General features: G+C 36.7%; 1 protein-coding gene across 3 annotated transcripts in view; it reads right to left on the reverse strand.

The window, feature by feature from the left end:
- Window positions 1-19,536, reverse strand: part of AOX1 (aldehyde oxidase 1) — a 51,961-nt gene that overhangs the window by 28,314 nt on the left and 4,111 nt on the right. For all 3 annotated transcript variants that reach the window (XM_054208305.1, XM_054208306.1, XM_054208307.1), the window contains exons 4-21: window positions 18,488-18,596; window positions 17,824-17,950; window positions 16,879-16,940; window positions 16,538-16,618; window positions 15,540-15,620; window positions 14,299-14,443; window positions 14,038-14,130; window positions 12,108-12,259; window positions 11,791-11,884; window positions 9,116-9,225; window positions 8,079-8,263; window positions 6,763-6,925; window positions 5,799-5,891; window positions 3,789-3,958; window positions 3,020-3,146; window positions 2,356-2,478; window positions 1,102-1,198; window positions 74-198 (exon numbers count right to left, since the gene is read on the reverse strand). In XM_054208305.1, coding sequence (XP_054064280.1) covers window positions 74-198; window positions 1,102-1,198; window positions 2,356-2,478; window positions 3,020-3,146; window positions 3,789-3,958; window positions 5,799-5,891; window positions 6,763-6,925; window positions 8,079-8,263; window positions 9,116-9,225; window positions 11,791-11,884; window positions 12,108-12,259; window positions 14,038-14,130; window positions 14,299-14,443; window positions 15,540-15,620; window positions 16,538-16,618; window positions 16,879-16,940; window positions 17,824-17,950; window positions 18,488-18,596 — 2,137 coding nt within the window. The remainder of the gene's footprint in view (window positions 1-73; window positions 199-1,101; window positions 1,199-2,355; window positions 2,479-3,019; window positions 3,147-3,788; window positions 3,959-5,798; window positions 5,892-6,762; window positions 6,926-8,078; window positions 8,264-9,115; window positions 9,226-11,790; window positions 11,885-12,107; window positions 12,260-14,037; window positions 14,131-14,298; window positions 14,444-15,539; window positions 15,621-16,537; window positions 16,619-16,878; window positions 16,941-17,823; window positions 17,951-18,487; window positions 18,597-19,536) is intronic.

Raw genomic sequence — 19,536 nt, forward strand, 5'->3', positions numbered from 1 at the left:
GATTTTTAAACCAAACCTAAAAACCTCTATTGTTATGGGTTCAACCACTTTCTCTGAGAATGCACTGTATTACCTGAATAATTGCTGGATGCTGTGTTGACACATACAGATCCATTTCTTTATCCTCTCCTTTTGGAACAGCAAGCACGCTCTGAGTCTCCATGTAAAAATGTTCCTGTCCCCCAATGTGAATTTCCCCTGATCCAAAGAGAAAAACACAAGTGTTACTAAGGGAAAAGGACAGAAGAAATTAACCAGGAAAGAAATAATGGCCCATCATCATGTAAGTTACAGTAATCAGCATCCAATCTCCCGATACTTCCTGTATAAAGAGGCAAAATCTAAAATAAAAACACAGATTAAACTCCTTGCAGGATTAAATTGGTCTTGATTCAGTGGCATCAACAGAACTTGATTAAGAGCAGAACAATATTGCCTACAAGTGGTGACAATATTAAAACAAAACATAGATAAATTAAACAGAGCATGGACATACTGGACCAGGCCAAGAAGGTGTCCACCAAGACAGTCAGGAGGCTGGACCAAGGCATGTATGAGAAGAGGCTTAGAGAACTGGATTTATTCATCCATGAGAAGAAAAGGGTTAAAGGGGAGATCTTATTGCTGTCTACAACTACCTCATGGGGGGGTGTACAGAAGAGAGAGCCAGACTGTTCTCAGACATGCACAGTAGAAGGAAAAGAGGCAACGAACACAAGAAATTCCAACCTGATATAAGAAAAAAAAAAATCACCATGAAAGTAAAAACATTGGAAGAGGTGCCTATAGAGGTTGTGGAATCTCCATCTTTGGAGATATGCAAAACCTGACCGGACATGGTCCTTAGTAACCTGCTCTAACTGGACCTGCTTTAAGCAGGAGGTTGGACTAGATGACTCCCTTCCAACCTAATTATTCTGTGATTCTGTTTCAAGGACAGAGGATGCAAAAAGCTTGAAGGTAGTAGCAGGATCACAAGACCACTAGGTTTAACCACACTTTCTTCCTATATGGAGAAAACGTAGAACTGGGACTTGAAAAACAGACAGAGAAACCCAAATACTGACAACAACTTCTCACCAAATGTATTCTGCAGTTTACCTTCAATTATATTATCAACAGTTTCAAATGCCTGATCAACGTTTCCTTGTTCTAATTGTCTTTTTGGCTCAAAGAACGAGTTGTGCTTTATAGCTTCCTGCAGGGAAGAAAAAGAGAAATTATTCTTTTTTAAGTATATTAAAGGTTCTCAGCTTGATGTAGCATTTCACTCTCAGGAGAAACAACATTCTCTCCCGAGATTTGAACCACCAGCTACAAATTCAATGAAACACTGTATTTCATCGCGTCATTGTTGATGAGTTTGTGTATTCAGTTGCAGCAATTCTTTCCTGTTGTGTCTTGTGTTACTGATGACAGCAGTTTCTGAAGGAAATGCATTCAGTTTATTCAACCTGCTCTTCCCTCTCATATGTCTAGCAAGTGACCAAGACAGCACAGAATAAGAACACAACCACAGCATCCAAAGAGTGATGCCCATTAAGAGGGGGAGAAATCACAAGAACTAAGTAAAAGTGGAATCTATTTATGAAGTATTATTTGCTTTATTTTTAGTAAGACTTTATTGGAGTTTCAATTGTAATGAAATATTAGTAAAATTTGCCAGTCTTTAAAAAGAGGCTACTTCTATTTTTTACGAGAAAGACTGTTCTGTTACACCCCACGTGCATTATAGAAACAAGCTGTAAAGTGACTACCAGAACTAATGCTGGTTCCCTGCAAATGTGTCCTTTGTTCCTTACTTCCACTCATTTCTTTAACCCAGCATAAGTCCATTTCCCCCATGACTCCCACATCACATTTCTAAAATATTCTATATCCCTAATATCTTTCCCCTCACGTTCCTCCAACTCTTCCTACATCTCCAGCATAACTTTGTTGGCTTACTAGCTGGACATAAAAATGCTACAGATAATCAGCAGCTGATTTTTCAGCCACATGCTGATTGCCCAGCTGGTAGCTATCCAAAGAATCATATACAACCAGTATGCTCATTTCCTTTTCCTCACTGGGAACCTTAAGAGTTCTTTTGTACTCTTATGTTTATTATTATGAAACTTGTGGGACCTTAATACTTTTGAGACTGTTGCCTATCAATCACAAGCAATCAAAATTAGCCAAAAGGTTGAAAACTTATTTATAACGAGACTGACAGACTGGTTAATTGTGTGTTCATATTCACCTTGTTTCCTTAGAAAATCGTGTTTAAAAAGCAAGTGAAGAGTGTCAACTGCTGCTTCCATTAATTAAATAGATAAAACAATAAAAGAGCAAGATAAAAGAAATTATTTGTACCTCAATTGTTAAGATCACTGGTTCCAACACTTCATACTCTATCTTCACTTTTGCAGTTGCTTGTTTGGCATGAACATCTGAATCGGCAATTACAGCACAGACAATCTGTCCCACACAAATCACCTGTAAAATACATATCACTTAATAGAACAGCGGATTCAAATTATTCCCATATGTGTTGCTGACATTACTCTTTCATGTAACCACTATTCATGTTTCCTTTTTAGAATTTTGTTTTGAATTAAGACTTTTGTATTTTTTAGATCATCCATTAAGCTAACAAATTATTAGAAATACCGTTACAACTGTGGAATCAAGGAAAATACAGTATTAAAAAATGGATAAGTGATTTGGGAGCCTAATTTTCATTGAAATGTACTCTCCCAACAACTCAGAGGGTTTTATGAGGTTTACTCTGCATTCTTCTGATTAATATATTTTCCCCTAGGCAGAATATAATACATAACAGCTATTTTGAAGTTGAAAAGGGAGCGGGAAAAAATGGTAAGAATTTACCTTGTCATAAAGTGCTATGGCTAAAGTGATTTCCTGATATAAACACAATACAGAAATTCAAGAGTCAGCAAGTAAAATTTTGTTATAAAAAGCTGAAGAAAAACAGTAAAAATGAAGAAAATTAGTTAAAAAAAGGTTGTAGTGATACCTTGTGCCTTGCAAATATAACCTCTGGATCATCAGAATAGTAAAACTCGTTTGTAGCTGGTACATCATGAGCTGTTATGATATCGAACACACCTGGTTCTTTTAGAGCCTCTGAGGTATCTATAGATCTGATTGGGATATGGGAAGAGAGAAACTTAATTTGTTAGTTTTACAAAGCTTTGCACAGAGGAAGGGAACATAATAGAGGTATGTTTCTTGTACTGACATCTGCTCATAGGGTTCAGACATGTCTTTTCCTTCTATCTCTGGCATGAAAAGAAATGCAGGTTAAAGGCAATTTAAAATTCTACTAACCTGCTTCATTTCTAGGAAATACTCTAGATGCAACAGGAAAATCATTGGCCCATTAGACTGCCTGAACTGCATTGATTTAATAAAAACCACTGCACAATTATGATGCTGCAATTGCAACTTTTTAAGACCTCACAGCCTACACAGATATCAAACTGATACAAATAAGCATCTGCAAACAGAGAGTTCATGCGGAGAATTATAATAGAAATGGCAAGACCAGTATAAGCGGAGAACAAATGGGAATTTATGAGCATAGAAGGATCAGAAGGAATGGCAGAACGTTTATAAGAAAGGCATGCTTTGATAGCAGGTCATCAAGATCCCAGAGCAACAGTGTTGCTTCCAGCACCTGAGCCACTGTGGGTATCAGGCGTGCTGTTCCATATACACCATAACTCATTAGTTTGCTCTAAAAATCTCAGTCATCAATTCATAATAACACTTTGAACACTTACACAATCTTAGCATGAGCTCTGGAACTAGTGACAACAGCCAGGAAGAGCTCTCCATCCACAGAAGGAAGGTCATCAATGTAAACTGCTTCACCAGTGGCATGCATAATTCCAGACTGGTGCATAATGGGCCGTCCTACAGGATCCTCGGGAGACTGACTTGGCTCTATGTCCTGTACAGTCAAAAATATATACACCCCACCACCAAACTTTTTCTCATAAAAGAATAATCTTGTTATTCTTAGAGTAATCAGAAAATCAGATGAAGGAACAACTGGTCTGATCCAATTCTGATTCTGAGCAATCTTCTGATTCAATATTGAAAACAGATGTGGATGCAGGACCTGACTGCTACTCCTGGACATTTCTTCAGCTTCTTCTCTTAAGAAGCCTTCTGAGAGCCTTGCACAAGTTTATCTACTTGGATTTTTTTCCTTAATCATTTACATCAAAGTGATACAAACAGCATTTCTTTTTCAGAAGGACAATTTCGTCCCTTACTGATTGGTGTCATGAAGCTCTGATAATTTCTGAATTATTCTCACAAGATTCTGCTCTGTATTTTACCAGTGTCTGGTGTTGTACCTTGAGCTACTTGCAGTGATTCCTAGGATTTGTCTTCCTTGCTGAAAGATTGCAGCTGATCAATGTAAATCAGTGAGAAAATGTTGTTTAAATATTTCCTTCCCAATTTTATTTCCTTACACCTGTGTATGAATTTAGTGTCTTATTAATTCTATTTCACTAAGTCTTTCCTGAAAGTTAATTCAGTGTTGCCAGTGAATTCTGCCACACCAACTAGTTATTGCCAACTTCCAGAACACTTTTTCAGTTTCTGGATCAGTCTTCACACTAACTTTTTCCTTTTCTACATTTATAACTACTTAATTATTCACATCTCTAAACCTTTTTTCTTCTATAGTTTCCAGCACACAGTGTCCCTGCTACACATTTCTTCCTCCTGCTCTTTCTAGCACACTTGCTGCTATTATTCTCCTTAATTTTAAAAGCTTAATAATAATCAGATGAAAAACTCCAGACAAAAGATATGGACTTGAAAAAGTTAGACAGAAATTTAAAGTAAAAACCCAGATTTTCTGGGTTTCTAAATAATTTCTGTTGCTCAATGCCAACAGATCTGAATAACAAATTCTTCCCATTTCTGTTCAGTCACTTTCTTACAGCTGGGGAATAAATTGCCGAAAGTCATAAAGAACCAGTTCCTTTGATGCTGGCCCCTTTTACAAGTCTTTTTTTTTTTTTATAACAACTCTGAAGAAAGCTAATGACTTCAACAAATTCAAATAATTAAAGCTAAAATGCTTTTCTAAAGAATATCTGAAAACAACAAAGAAAAAAGTTTACCTAGATTTCATCTGAATTCTCCATAAGTTTCCAAAAATCTGAGATTTTTACTTCTGTATTGAGAGTATCAAAAAATCAACAATCCTTGCAGGAGCTCCCACCATGATCTAGTCACAAGAGTGATCTCAGAAAATCCAAAAGATTCTTTGCTGCCCTCTACTGCTGACTTCTCCTTGAACGCTCTTGTTAATTCGATCAGATAGCTATCACAAACTCCATCTTGATTCCTAAATCTACAGTGAGATCTAAGAGCCCTCTGACATCTTAAGAAAAGCGTATCTTCAGACAAGAATACTGTAGTGATAGCTAGAGACTTGGGCTTTTCAATATTTTTTATTCTATTTTATTTTTTTTCCAATTGGGTTGCACACTGCAATATACCTAGTTTAAGCAGTGTGACAATAGAGTTTGTTCAGCATGTTTATCTTTTGAGAACTGTTTAGAAGAAGTGAGTATACGCATATGAGTCTATTTTTACAGACAAGGTTTTTCTAATTGAGATATGGTTAAAATCAACCATTAAGAGCCTGTTGCCTTCAATCCTTTAGAAAATTTGTACCTGAGGTTCACAGCAAGGGTCATGCTTGAACTATGACTTTTTACCAAGTCTTATAAAGCATAGAACAATATCAGAATAAAATCACTTGCCTGGTATATTTGGATACTCTGGGGCATTTTGGTTTGGAAATCTTGTAGGACACTCCTATATTCCATAGGTATGCCAGGATAGTGGCCAGGATCCTGAAAAGGAAGTAAGTTAATACTAAAACTCATTTTGAACATTCCAATTAAAAAAGCTAACAACAAAAATCATCAAATACAAACCCTTTATACAGGAAATTCCTACAAGACTCTAAAATCTAAAATCACAATTTTTTAAAAATGTAGAGTTTTTATATTTCAGTAAATAATATTTAAAAATATATTGGATTCAATACATATGCTTGTTTAAAGTAAGCAACATAAAGCAGGGATAGCCAGCACAGATTTGTTCTGGGGTCCGATCAAAACTGGCACAGTTTTTTACTTTTTATTACTCCTGGTAATAGTAAATTACCTAGTAATGGTAATTCAGAGGAAAGAGTTCAAGGTAACACAGAAGAAAAAGGCAAAAGGGATGTTTTTCCTCATAAGAACAGATTTAATGCAAAACCAAATAAATTGCACCTAGGAAGTACTGGGAAATGAATTTTTAGAGTCCTCCTCTCTCAGTCAACAACTCATACAAGAAGGAGGATTAGTTTAAAACCTATAGTTGCTTTCCAAAGCCTTTATTTCTGTTTTGTCTATTTATGTTTTGAGCTACAGACAGATGGAGTAAGACCTTATGTATGTTTTCTTTGGGCCTGGGAGCTTAATACTGATATATTGTTGCATTAAGTTTGCTCAATTTTTTTAAAAGCCTAATGTACAAGGTGAAGATACGTGAGCACCTAAAAGTTACATGGGCATCTCTCCATCAACCTCTTTGGGTGTTATGCACTTACATTCCTCTGTATATCTGAACCCCAAAGACAGTATTTAGCACATTGTACAAATTGCAAGCATCAGCAGATAGAATAAAACCCCATTCATTTGCTTGCACGAAAGCAGACACGGAGAACTAATTTACCATTGTCTTCAACCACTGCAATACTTCCAGGAAAAATCTGTAGAAGAAACTGACTATCAAAGTTTTCTTATAGTCTGCATTTTCACCACTGGCTGAGCCTGGAAGAGCAATTTCTTTAAGAACTAGTCTGCAAGCTTCATCCAACATTTGTTCATTCCAGTGCCTGTCAGGAAGAATAATAGAAACAATCAGACCAGGACTCAAAAAAAAAAAAATACAAAATGCAGTAATATATTTGTACAATGGACCACAGGCACAATCCTGCTCACAATGGAGCCAAACTATTGATTCTAATGATGGCCTGCAATTTTGAAAACAGTGTAGATCAATGTTGCTCACAGAAGTGAAGTCCTCTAAGTCAATGCAACTGAGTGTCAGCCTTTTAAAAATAAATAAATTAATAAATAAAGCCTGTTACAGCTTTAAAGCTGATTTAACAGTCTCATAGATTATCACTATTCTGCAGATGCTGTCCTATATTTAAAGAAAAGTGGATAACAATATTGATGCAAACTGTAGATGCTTTCAAGGGATTTGATTAATGCCGGATAGTTGTTACATTTTCTGAAAAGGCTGTCTCCTTGAAGTATCTCAACACAGTTAATTCTCCATAGTTACACAATGCTAGAGATCAAAATATAAATCTGTTAGAATAAATTTAATCATGTAAAGCAGCAAAAAATAATGAGTACTTCAAGTTGCATATTAAATGGTAAAACAGTCCAGTGGGACTCTGTTTAGACAAATGTTTTCATAGTGATTGAATTAATTGTAATTTTTTTCTTCCAAACCTTGGAAAGATGCTGCAAAGTGGGAGGGAATGTCAGGGATTAACTTCAAAGATTATCAGGATCTTGTAGATGAAGAGATATTGAAAAGGTTAAGGCTTGACTTCTGTTCCTAAATTTATTGGGCACATCTGAAGTTTTTAAACTTTGTATCTATTAGAGCCAAACTGAAGGACTCAAGAACACTGACACTAGGGGATTATCAAACCTACGGGATACAGCATCATTTACCAATGCTTGGGTTTAGGTGCACAACTGACCTCTGTATACCTCATCCACCTATCTCACAGCTCATCTCTCTCTCGTATCTCTCTGCATATTTCACATCAGAATTTCACCCATGTGCAGACTTGAAAATGTAACAACCGCGAAAAGTCATCATTAAGTTTTGACCAGGTCATCCACTTGAACGTACATGGCATCACCTAGGCAAATGAAATCTTTCTGTACTTCTGTGGTCCAAGGAAGTACACCCGAACTCTCAAAGTCCCTTTATTTAGAGATATAGAGAAGGCAGAGAAATTGTACCTTCCGGTAAGTGTCCAACAGGTTTGTTTTGCACAGACTGTGGTGGAGACAGCACCTCCATAGAAAATACTTAAATCCTTTATTACGTCTGTACCTTCTTCAAAAAGGACTCTCATCCCAGCATTGGTTATTGGGAGAGCATTTTCCCGTCTTGGTGCTTGTCGAAATGCAGAGACATACTCCCCCTAAGCGAGATCAGACAGAAGTGGCTAACCTGTAGACATTTAAGTATCTGAAAGCAGAACTTGCTATTGCACTACGTGAAGCAAGAGAATAAAAAAGTGAAGAGCACAAATTCAGCTTCCTGAGCATTCAAGACTATACACTTCCTTCTCTTGACCTTTCAGTAGCTTCACCATCTTTGATTTTCTGGCAGCCCGTACCCAATCCTCCATCATCTACACTGTTCAGATGACCTAGATTTTTTCATGGTAGATAGGTGGAAGACAAGGATCTTGTGGAGTTGCATTTATAAGTAGTACAAAAGCGTAGAGGCTTCAAAGTATTGCCAAACTTCAGTACTCAGATATCACAACTCCTAATTCTCTTAAGATCTTGTATCCACTCTTGCAAACACAATACCAGTTAAAGACTATTATTCAGTTCAGCAACATTTATGGAAGCACCATGCACATGTCCAATCTTATCTCATTTTAAGAAAAATCCTCAACAGATGACAATGCTTTACCTGCTTGATGCCAATCCTATCAGGGGTAAGCAGCCTGCTTTAGTGAGGACTACGGCAGTTTGTCCAAGACCCCTTTCTGTAGGGAGTTTAGACAATTCCTATTGCCCCCATCATTTTAGGGTAACTTTTTGTCAGAATATCACTTTTTATATATCACCAGCTACCTGCAGAGTTGCGTTTTTTGGCAAAAACTGGGAGATAGTGTGGCACTGACAGGATCAAACATAAGGAATTCAGAAAGTGAGCAGTAATACTGTTACTTTAAACATAGGGATTATGCCACATCCTGCTCTTTATTTAATAGTCTTTAACTTTGCATAAAGCAAATCTAAACAAACTACTAACTTACCTTCCTAGAACAGGGAATATGGACAGAGACTAAGATCTCTTCTGGCGTAATGGTATTGTTGCCAACTCCATCTGCAAAAATATCACTCAAAGGAATCTGACGCTTTCTTCCTAAAAAAAATCCCAAATCCAGAAACTTCTGTAAAATTGTGCCATTAACATACACCAATCATATTTTAATTGGCAAAAAAATACCTGCAGCCTTCCTGAGTAAATAATAAATGCAGTGTTTATATAACAAATTATCAGTATGCTCTACAAATCGACTGCTCCATCTTCCATACTATCATAACACCAGAGTCCTAAGAAAGTGCCCAGAGATCAATCCCTATTCCGTAATCCAGTCTTCCCTTCTGATACTGCCATGATGATCCCATCCCCACTCCTGCCAATCTGTTCCAAATCTCTGCAGCTGCTGTCATCCCTACCTTTCCTTCTAAAACATAAAGAATGAGGAAGATGGGAGAGAACGGGAGAGAACTTCTGCAAAAGTGAAAAAACAATTTTTAATTTTTGTTTTGCTGTGGTTTTGTTTTTGGGTTTTTTTTTTTTCTCCTGAGATTCATAACACTTCTAGGAGTCCAGAAGGGAATAAATGCTATTGCCTTTTCCTGTCTGTTTTTTTAACATTATTTTAAAATTATTTTAGATTATTTTAAAAGTGACTATGCTTGTCTTTGTATGATACATACTATTAAAGATGGGATTTTTGAAAGAGAAGAGAACAAAATTCTGCAAGAAACCTAAATCTGTAAGAGTCCTTTGAACACTTAAGTTTAATCTGTGCTACACTGGGTTTGCCAATACCACTACACAGTTAAACTAGCAAGCCTTCTGGAAATGCAACCCTTTAACACATATAATTGATTATATTAATTAAACAAGCTCCATCAGCTCAAGGAGTTTTGTTTGTAGAACTACAACTGTACCAGTAACACAACTGTCAAGTAGCATTGTCATTCTGCAAAGACACAGAGGCATAAACATTGTACAGATGGAAATCCACAGTGATTCACCCGTGTGAAATTTAACAACATGTGTTTGACAGATGAAGTCAAAGTGCATTTTTTACTAGTTTTCTATGTCCTTTGTACTTTTCACATGCTACCCAAGGGGTCCAATGAATTTTTAAATAAATTATTTCTTATTACTAGACAATATTTATCTTGCAGTAGCCCTGAACTATCCCGAGACTTTCTAGAACCACATAATCTTCTGTGTCATTTTTAAAAGGTTCATATATTAAAATCCTTCCCTGACATTCAATGAACGTGATACTTCAAGACTGGCTGCTTTACAGCAAGATTTTTTTCTTCGTGTGTTTCATGTTATGTGCGATGGTGACACTGTAACCTGGTCATCCTAGAATATCATTTAGCATGAAAATTGCATTCCTTAAATATAACTAGTGTGACAGTAAAACTTTACTACAGGAATTTTATTTTGCCGAAGTGTGAATATGAAAAATAACACTGTTAAGAACAGCAGCTCTGGCATTTCTGGATTTTTACTTTTGCAATTCCATCCAGAATACACCTGGTTTACATACATAAAGATTGTTGTCCAATCACACCTGTGAGCCTGCCAGCATCTAGGAGGGTGCATTTTCTCTTACAATGTGATTTAAGATAAATACTAAGAACTAAGAGTGTTTCTGCAATCTCCTTTTCTTGAACAATCCACTTTTCCTATGTTTCACTAACTACCATTTGGTAAAGAAATATGTTAAAAACCTGTGAAAACGCATAAAACCCTCTCCAGCAGTAAAATTCTGCCAGTTTAACAGAGCGAGATATCAGTCAGTGATCCTATTCATCACTCAAATAAGTACGCACAACATTAGAATTGTTAAGAAGATGCAAATTTTTGTAATTTCACTTGTCAGAATGACATTCTGACAGGTATTTTTCCTCTCAACACCAATCTGCACAGAAAGAAATCACAGAAATCATGCAGCATAAGTTTTTGTGTATCCATTCCAAGAAATCCTGACTCAGAAACAAGCCCTTAAAGAACTTGTATTTCAGGGTACTGAGTAGAGTATTACATGGTCTGAAATAGCAACAGGCACCCCGATCAAGAGCAAAAAGGACATAAGCCATCTAGAAGGGAGGGCATGCAATTCCAGACCACCAGATAGCTCATGTTTACCAATAATTTTATCAACCTTCCAATGCTAAGGTAGTGCACAAGAAAAGGAGCAAGTAGAGGGGAGTATATATACAGTGATGGAAGGAAATTGAGGAAACGGACACGGAAAAAGGTGCTGAACTAGTGGTTTCTTGTATCAGAAGCATCTGTGAGGAACGAGAAGGCAGAGTTCTCTTCAGGGCCAGACAGTGATTTTAAAACCAGAGCAAAGCATCAATTAAAGAAAAAAACTACCATGGAAGTGGGGATGTAGTATACAGCTACTCAAATTGTGAGTTTTTATGAGTGCTTATAGTAATTCACTGCTCACAGAACTATATGTGGTCCGGTTGGTCTGAATGCTTACCCTTGTCATGAGAATCTTTCACATGTTCTTCGTTTGCAAATTGCATCTCTTGCAGATATGATCTTGTATGAGAGCAGGAAAAGAGTTCCTTAAACTCACCTGTTGTTATTTCCCCTCTCCGAAAGCAATAGGATCCTGTACCTCTGGCACTACTACAGAGACAGGGTATCTCCTCTTACCTCTTGAAGCCAGATTGAGCATACAGTTGCTGGCTGCCAGAACAGGGTTCAAATCTGAGGTTGATTTTCTACTTATGATGTTTCCACCTAAAGACTTGAAAAAAATAAATTTATGTCACCTTTCTCCATCTTCTTCATGTTTTTATGTTAAGTGACAATATAACATGCAGACTAACACAAGTTTATACAGATCAAAGGCTCAAAAAAGATGTATTGACAGAAAATTCACTACTAAAACCAATTAAAAATGCAAGTTTTACATGTGGTCAGCAGCAATTTCACATTTGTTACAGTTGTTATAGCAACTCACAACATACAGCAACGTTTCTTATCTGTTCTCCAGCAAGAGTTCTTAATTGCTGCAAGACAGCACAGAAAACCCTTGTCTTCTCTTCAGGGAACTCTGCGATTGCATTTGTCAAGATGTCTTTCACTAGAGAGAGGCTGCAGGCAGCTCCCAAAGTTAATCCTGTAACGAAAAGATTACGAAAGTGTAATGTGCACATTGCTTTATTGCCTGGGTTTTGAGCTATGCTCAGACTGTAGAGCTAGGACCGCTTATGTGGAATACAGGCAAATATAAGGAGAGGGGCTTTGCAAATTAAAGGTACCGTGACCTTTCATTTCAGGAGACTGAAGGTAAAATTTCATTAAAAGATGAAACTGAGCTAATAGCTCACCACTTCTACTAAAAGGGAAATCCCTTCTCTTTTAGCTGGAATCTCACTTCCAGCTGCCCGTTCCAAGGGCTTCCCTTGCACCAACGTTGATTGAGTAAACGTTTAGGTGATGTTTCACCCAAAGGTGAGTCAGCTTCAAAATGCTTTCAACAGGCTCTTCCTATTTTTAAACATGATTTTCATCATAATTTGATCTTGCTTTGCATATGTATATTCTAGTTATTCTCCTAAGGTATGGGTAGGTAGTATCTGCAGTCTTTTGGTATTCTCTTTCCCACTAGAAAGACAACCTATAACTATATGCATTTATTTGAGTAGTTATACTTTTTTTTTTTTTAAGATCATACTTTATAAAAATGTCAATATTATAAACTGGTAAACTGCCTTTCTATTCAAAATCATTATTAGACTGTATTTATGTAATGTATGAATGTTTTGAATGAACATTGGAATTCAATCAAAAATATAAATCAAAATATATATAATTTTAAAATGTCTTTTTATTAATCAAGTACAGCAATACTAAATGTAGTGTATTTAAAGCAAAAATTTAATTAGAGCATGTTTTGCACTTAGGTTTGATTAACGAGAGTAAATAATATTTCTGGCTGGCAAACTAAACTGCGTATCTCTTTTTAGAAGTGGTAAGTCTCACCTTCTCATAACTAGATTTTATTTATAGATTAAAAGAAGCAGTAAACATTCTCCCTGCTTCCTTCCAATTCCCAACCACTTTGCAGCTAAGAACAAACCAGTCATTGACTACAACTGGATGACTCATCTGAAATGAAAAAGATATTCTAAATGCAAAGACAGAACTGTCAAATACAGTTTACTTACAAAAAGTGGCTTCAGGCATATAGCAAGTAACTTTCGTCAGATATAGGGTTTGATTTTCCTTAAAACTTCAGCAGTAAACTTGCACAATGTAATTTCTATTTAATTAATTTAGTCTATTTTAGTAGGTTTGAATCTATTTCTAGTTGTTATTTCTAATTTCAATATAATTTATTTAAAAACGAAAACCTAGTCTAACTTTAACTAATAAAAATCCATGCTTATCTTAAATATATAAATTGAGGTACCAAATTTTTAATCTACAATAATTAATGCTGTTATGATTGAGGATAAGATTAGTTAATGCACATTAGCTAGGTCAGTTTAATCGTAGACTTTTTTCTAAGGTAGACAAGCACGCAATGCTGCTAACTCCCTCTGTGGTTCTGTATGGGTCTCTCTCTGCTACACAGCATAGCGTGGTGCAGAGATGACAAAGCAAATACCGCATGACTTAGCACCAGAACCAGTATTACCAGAATAATTACCCTCGCCCTGTTATGACTAATAGGGGCCCCAGATAACATTTCTGGTCAGTACTGCACCGTGTCATAAAGACAAAACTCTGTGTCGTGCACTAGGATGGTGGCCACAGCCACCTTGACCTGGGAAAGAATCAAGCATGCTTAGGAATGAGTTGCACAGCACTTCACACCTTTAGCTCTACGGCACAGAGCAGCATCCCTTACTGCAGAGGAATTCCCTGTCTGAACAAATAAAGTCTACTGACCATCATCCGTGCGTGTCACCACATTCAGGTCCAGGATCCTGCCAGGAGCAATAACAATTGGATGGAATATGCCTCTAAATTTCATCTCAGGTCCTACCAGATAGGAATAGACTTAGACAAAAGACATTTTCCATAATGACAACTCCAATACAGTGGAGAGTAAGCTTAAGGATAAAAATGCAAAGAATAATAAACATAGCCCCACTCCTCCCATGCACACTGGAACTATGGCAACAGGAGCCTTTCTGATTGTATACATACCCACACTGGTGTTCCCAACCACAAGAGGTGCTTTGGGGTGGGCAGCTTTCAGATCCAATAATTCATCTAAGCTTACAGGAGAAATCCATGTCATTCGGTCCCCATGAAAAAACAGAGTTCTCTTTGGTTGATTTTCAGCCATTCTCTGATGGGTAAATATGGCAGATTTAAATATTAATAGACATTAGACAAAGTCAAAATAAGTTCTTAAACAATGGCAGTTCTACTTAATCCTTCAAAATTGGACAGAAATGGGACTGTTATGCTGGCTCTTTGCACAGTGCTGAATTTCTAGACTGCACTGGTGAAACATCTTCAATTAATTCCAATGGGCTAATAAAAAGAAATTGATAATAAATAGTCCCCAAGAAAAAATATAGGAATAGATCCTGCAAATGCTGAAATTATTAGAAAAGTGATAAAAAATACTTATGGAGGTGTTTGCATGCTTAGCTTGCTTGGAGGTCACCAATGATACTGGCAGCAGCATCTCTTTATAGATTAAGCATGCATGTAGATGCCTCTGGCTGTTCAAGCACTGTTCACTGATCACTTGGAAATTGCTTGTGAACTAATGGTGGTACAAACACACGGTGAATAATTCCTGTCCCACAGTTATCAACCTTTCTCAATAAGCAGCCATCTAGTTACAGAGAATTTAGCTTTGAATCCATAGATTGATAATAATGTAAAGCAAACAACTTTCAGTTTTTCTAGGGCAAATACTGCTGTCAATAATTAAGAATGTCTGACACTTTCTGTTCCAGTGCCCTTATTTCATCTCTTATATCTTTGTCATACTTCAGTCACCGGGGCTAAACACTCCCTGGTCTGGGTGGCTATCTGAGGCCGACATTTTGACAGAAAAGACCAACAAAACTATTAAGCCACTAAATGGGGAAAATGCATTGTTTTGCCAATGTTAAAAAGTGTTTGCCGTTCAGTTTCTGAGAAGCATTTAGATCTTCAGGTGCTGCACTGATAACACAGTTTAGGTTACTTGTCTTCTCACCTAATACCTAACTGCAACTTCATTTTCACAATACGATTAATTTTTGTATGTGAATATTCAATAAGTTCACTGGGGAAAAAAAAGGAACATAATTCTGGATTTATATTAAAATGTTACAACATTTCTTCTGATGAATTACTGCTAAGCAGGACTTCAGAATGAGTTCTGAACTATTGACTACTAAGAAAAAGACAGAGCTAAAAAATATTCTATAAGCAGCAAAAATTACCATTAATTCTGGAGGAAATATAAGCTCCTGGGTGGGATCTAGGGGCTGGAATTCATCTGTTGAAAATAGTCTGGTGGAAATCTTAAAAACAAAGAAAACAAGCAAAGACCAAGAATTTTCTCTCATCATTAATTCCATTAAAAAAAAAAAAGGCAAAACCAAGAACAAACTATGAGGGTCCCACTGAAGTCAGTAGAAAATTAGTAATTCCATTATCATTTGGATTTGTTGCTAAATTACCATGCATTATTTGGAGCTGCTGAGGTGAGAAGTGTTCATAACAGAGTTCTTAGAGTTCACAAATGACACAAATGAGAGTGTGGAGGCAAGCAACTGAAAGACTAACTACAGGCCTCCTTTAGTCCTACTATAAGAAAGTAGCTGGTTTCATGCCAACCTACGGTACTCAAAAAGCAATGAAGTAGATTAGATATTATTGAAAGAAAATTGAAAACAACATCAAGTGTTTGTATGGATAAGAGGTTTCATATAAAATTACAATCACAACTCTGATTTTTAAGAATGTATCAGTTCTTCAGACTCAAGTCAGCAGTAAGATTCCTAAGAGATTGGTAGTTACATTCAGATGATCACTGATCATTGATGTAAGACAGTTCCACATAAGCCTTCATTTCTTACACAATATGATGAACACTGTATGAGCAGAGCTGAGACTATTAATATTCCTGAACTCGAAGAACTGCTCAAATTTCAGCTCTGGAGGTCCAAACTACCTTATACCAACTACCTGACACGTCATTGTCTCCTCATACAAATATACACATAGAATCCTTAATTTTTAGAAATATCTCCAAATTTTTTGTGAGCAATAATAAATTATCTTATTTTACAAATAATATTATGTAAGGTGAATAAGGTGGAGGATAAAAATGGCAGAGTATACTGCGTTTACTTTAATTACAAGAAAAAAAGCCATGCAATATTCTTTCTATAAGTTTTATATCTAAATGGGACAGGTAAAATACTTAAACCCCTACCTTATTTTCTTTGTCAAACAAATTATCTTCCTGATCCAAGCAACACTTTCCATTTTCTTTCCCTTGACAACAAACAGATTCCTAAAGTAGGAATATTCCGTTAGTGAAATACTGCCCAGAATGTCAATGATTTATAGCCTGCATAAGCCGATAAGAATGTCTCTTTATATTTCAAAAAATTTCCACAGGAAGTTTAATAATAAGCTAAATAGGAAGGATTAAAGAAGTGATATTCAAAAATAACAGAGGAAATAGATGATGTTAATGAAAATCTTGATGGTTACTACACATATATACCTTAATGGGAAAAATCTAGTATTCCTATCATCACTATTTCTTACCTTACAAAAGGTTTTACAGGCATCTAGGATCGGCCTATATCCAGTACAGCGGCACAAGTTCCCTGAAAAAAGGAAATCAGTAAGAAAAATCTTTGTTCTAAAGCATGTGTTTTTAAAATGTCATGCCTTTAAACAAGGTTAGCGTTTTTGAAGCTTAAGAAGTGTTAGCTCTCTGAAAGACAAAAAAGATCAGTGTCACAAGATTTAGGACCCTGCAGCTCCTGAGGAAAAAGGCTATTGTTTCAAGAGGACTGTGAAATACTTGAGAGCTGCACTAGAGGGAATGCTGACTACAGCTTAGTATGCAGGGAAATAAAAGATTTTACAATATTCTTCACCCACTCAAAATGTTTTTCTCCTTCCCCCTGACTTATTTCTAATAGTGAAGGAGGTGAGCATTACACCGCCATCTAAGTTCACCTCATAGTAACAGGAAATGCCTTTTGCCCCACCGTGAATCTAGAGCACAACAGATGAAAGAAGGCTGCAATAAATGCTCACTTTCCTTTAGTGAAGATGGTCTGCATCTGTACCTTATTTGACTGCTTTTATTCCTACCACAAAGGGGCTCTCCTGTGAGGCTTATGACATTCTCAACTCTAGATGTACGGGGATCTCAGAGACCTTCAGATGCAGCTACTTCTCCAACGTGCCATCATTTTTGCACATTTGATTTAAAGCACTTCAAAAGACGCTTATGGGGATGTTTTGAACACCTGTCCCTGAAACAATCCACAGCTCCATACTTCATTTTCCAGGAGAAAAGAATGACAGGGAATACAAGGTCTGTATCCAGTAGGAACTGTGCTGGGAAGCACAATTTGTATAGACTGCATATGTACATGCATGCATGTGTACTCACAGAGACACGCACTCACATACACGAAGTAACTGAAGAAAATAGTTCAAGGACATACCTACACATTAAAAAGTGGCAATATTTACCAGCCAGAGCTGCAATCATCTGCTCTGAAGTTGGTTCTGGGTGGTTTCTTAGCAAAGTGTATATGGACATCACCATTCCAGGGGAGCAGAAACCACACTGGGAGCCATGGCACTTGGCAAGCCTTTCCTGAAATGAAATACCATAAATAGCACTCCTTCCAGTGTACACAATCATTCTAAGGAACTCTCCTTAAATGCGAGACTTTCATAGTAAATCAGACTTTTTAAGTAAAACAATTTAAGCAATCTCAAGTAAGAATAATTATTTTGGATGTGATGCCCTGGTGCACCTTACCGAGGAAGCTAATTAATCTTCAGTGGACTTCTGTCTATTTTGCATTCATACTAAAACATCAGCTAAAGGGGCACTGTCCAAGATGTGCCCAAATAGAATGCAAGCCCGATCCACTCCAACAATTCTTATATACCAACTATTTGATCAAGCTGTCAGTACTAAAGCAAGATCCACCATGAGCCATATCTCAACAGCCTTGATCAACCAACCGTCACAAGCTTGTGCAGTCTTCTGTTATCATTTAGCAGGGAGCATAATCATCACGTGAAATTCCCATGCCCAAAAAGCACTGCCACTCAAGCACTCAAGTGCTTCCCATACAAAGGAAGAAATCAGTAATCCTCTTAAACAGCAATACTGTACTCTCACCTGAACTGGATGAACCCTGGTTTTTGTACTTCCAACACCTTCCACTGTGGTAACTGCCGCACCATATAAGGAGCAAATGGGAAGCAAACAAGCATTTGCTGAAAAATGTCTTTGGAACATAAAGGAGAATAAAGAACATGAATAATATTTTATTATAATAGAGATGCATGAATATTATTTGGCAGTCAATCAAGACATAGTTTATACAGTCATTATCATCATTTGGAATGAGAAGAGAATAAGCTTTACAGAAGAGATCACTTACTAGCTGTGCCTCTTTTCCCCAGTATAAAAACTGTCTATGAGGACTGTTCCGTAGAATTTATATCTTCCCTAGTACTTCAGTCTTTTCTAATTGGCCTCTTGTCTCTCTTACCCACAAGCAACCTGTCAAGTGTGTTCTGAAGGAGGAAGATGGGGAAGGGAGGGTTGGTGTAGTCATTTGGAAGAAGTAAAGAAATACTGCTGAAAATTTGTAATCAATTTTCTGACCCAAAGGAAATCCTGATGTAAAATAAATAGAATACTAAGTAGGAACAACATACCAAAATTAAAATTCTTCAAAGCTTTTCATCATTACCAATAAAATGTTTTGTTTTACTACAGTTGAGATGTTTCTTTTCAACTGTCATTCTGACTGTTTTAATTTCAACTCTTACAATAACTTTAAAGATTTTCATTTGCATTGCATTCCCATTAACGCAATTGACAAAAAGGAACAACTGGAACATTTTTACTTTTTCCCCACCTAAAAAACATTCAATTGACAATGACATGTTACCATTTAACAATTTGACTGGAGTTTTCTCAATTTAAAAGTAATTTATTCCAGTTTTTAGCTTAATGAAACTCTGGTTTTGAGTTTCAAAGTCCTTCTTTTTGTGGGCGGGGTGTAGGGAGAGAGTTCAGTATTAAAGGGCTGGTAAGACTCAAACTTCTGCCTGCCCTGTCTTCCCATCAGTCGCATGACAGAGCTGCAGGTAGGAGCCACATTCCAGCGGTCAATACAAAGGGTGTTAAATGTATGCCTCCTAAAGAGAAAACTCCTT

The sequence above is a fragment of the Rissa tridactyla genome, chromosome 7 (genome assembly GCF_028500815.1).
Source record: "Rissa tridactyla isolate bRisTri1 chromosome 7, bRisTri1.patW.cur.20221130, whole genome shotgun sequence".
Lineage (NCBI taxonomy): Eukaryota > Metazoa > Chordata > Aves > Charadriiformes > Laridae > Rissa > Rissa tridactyla.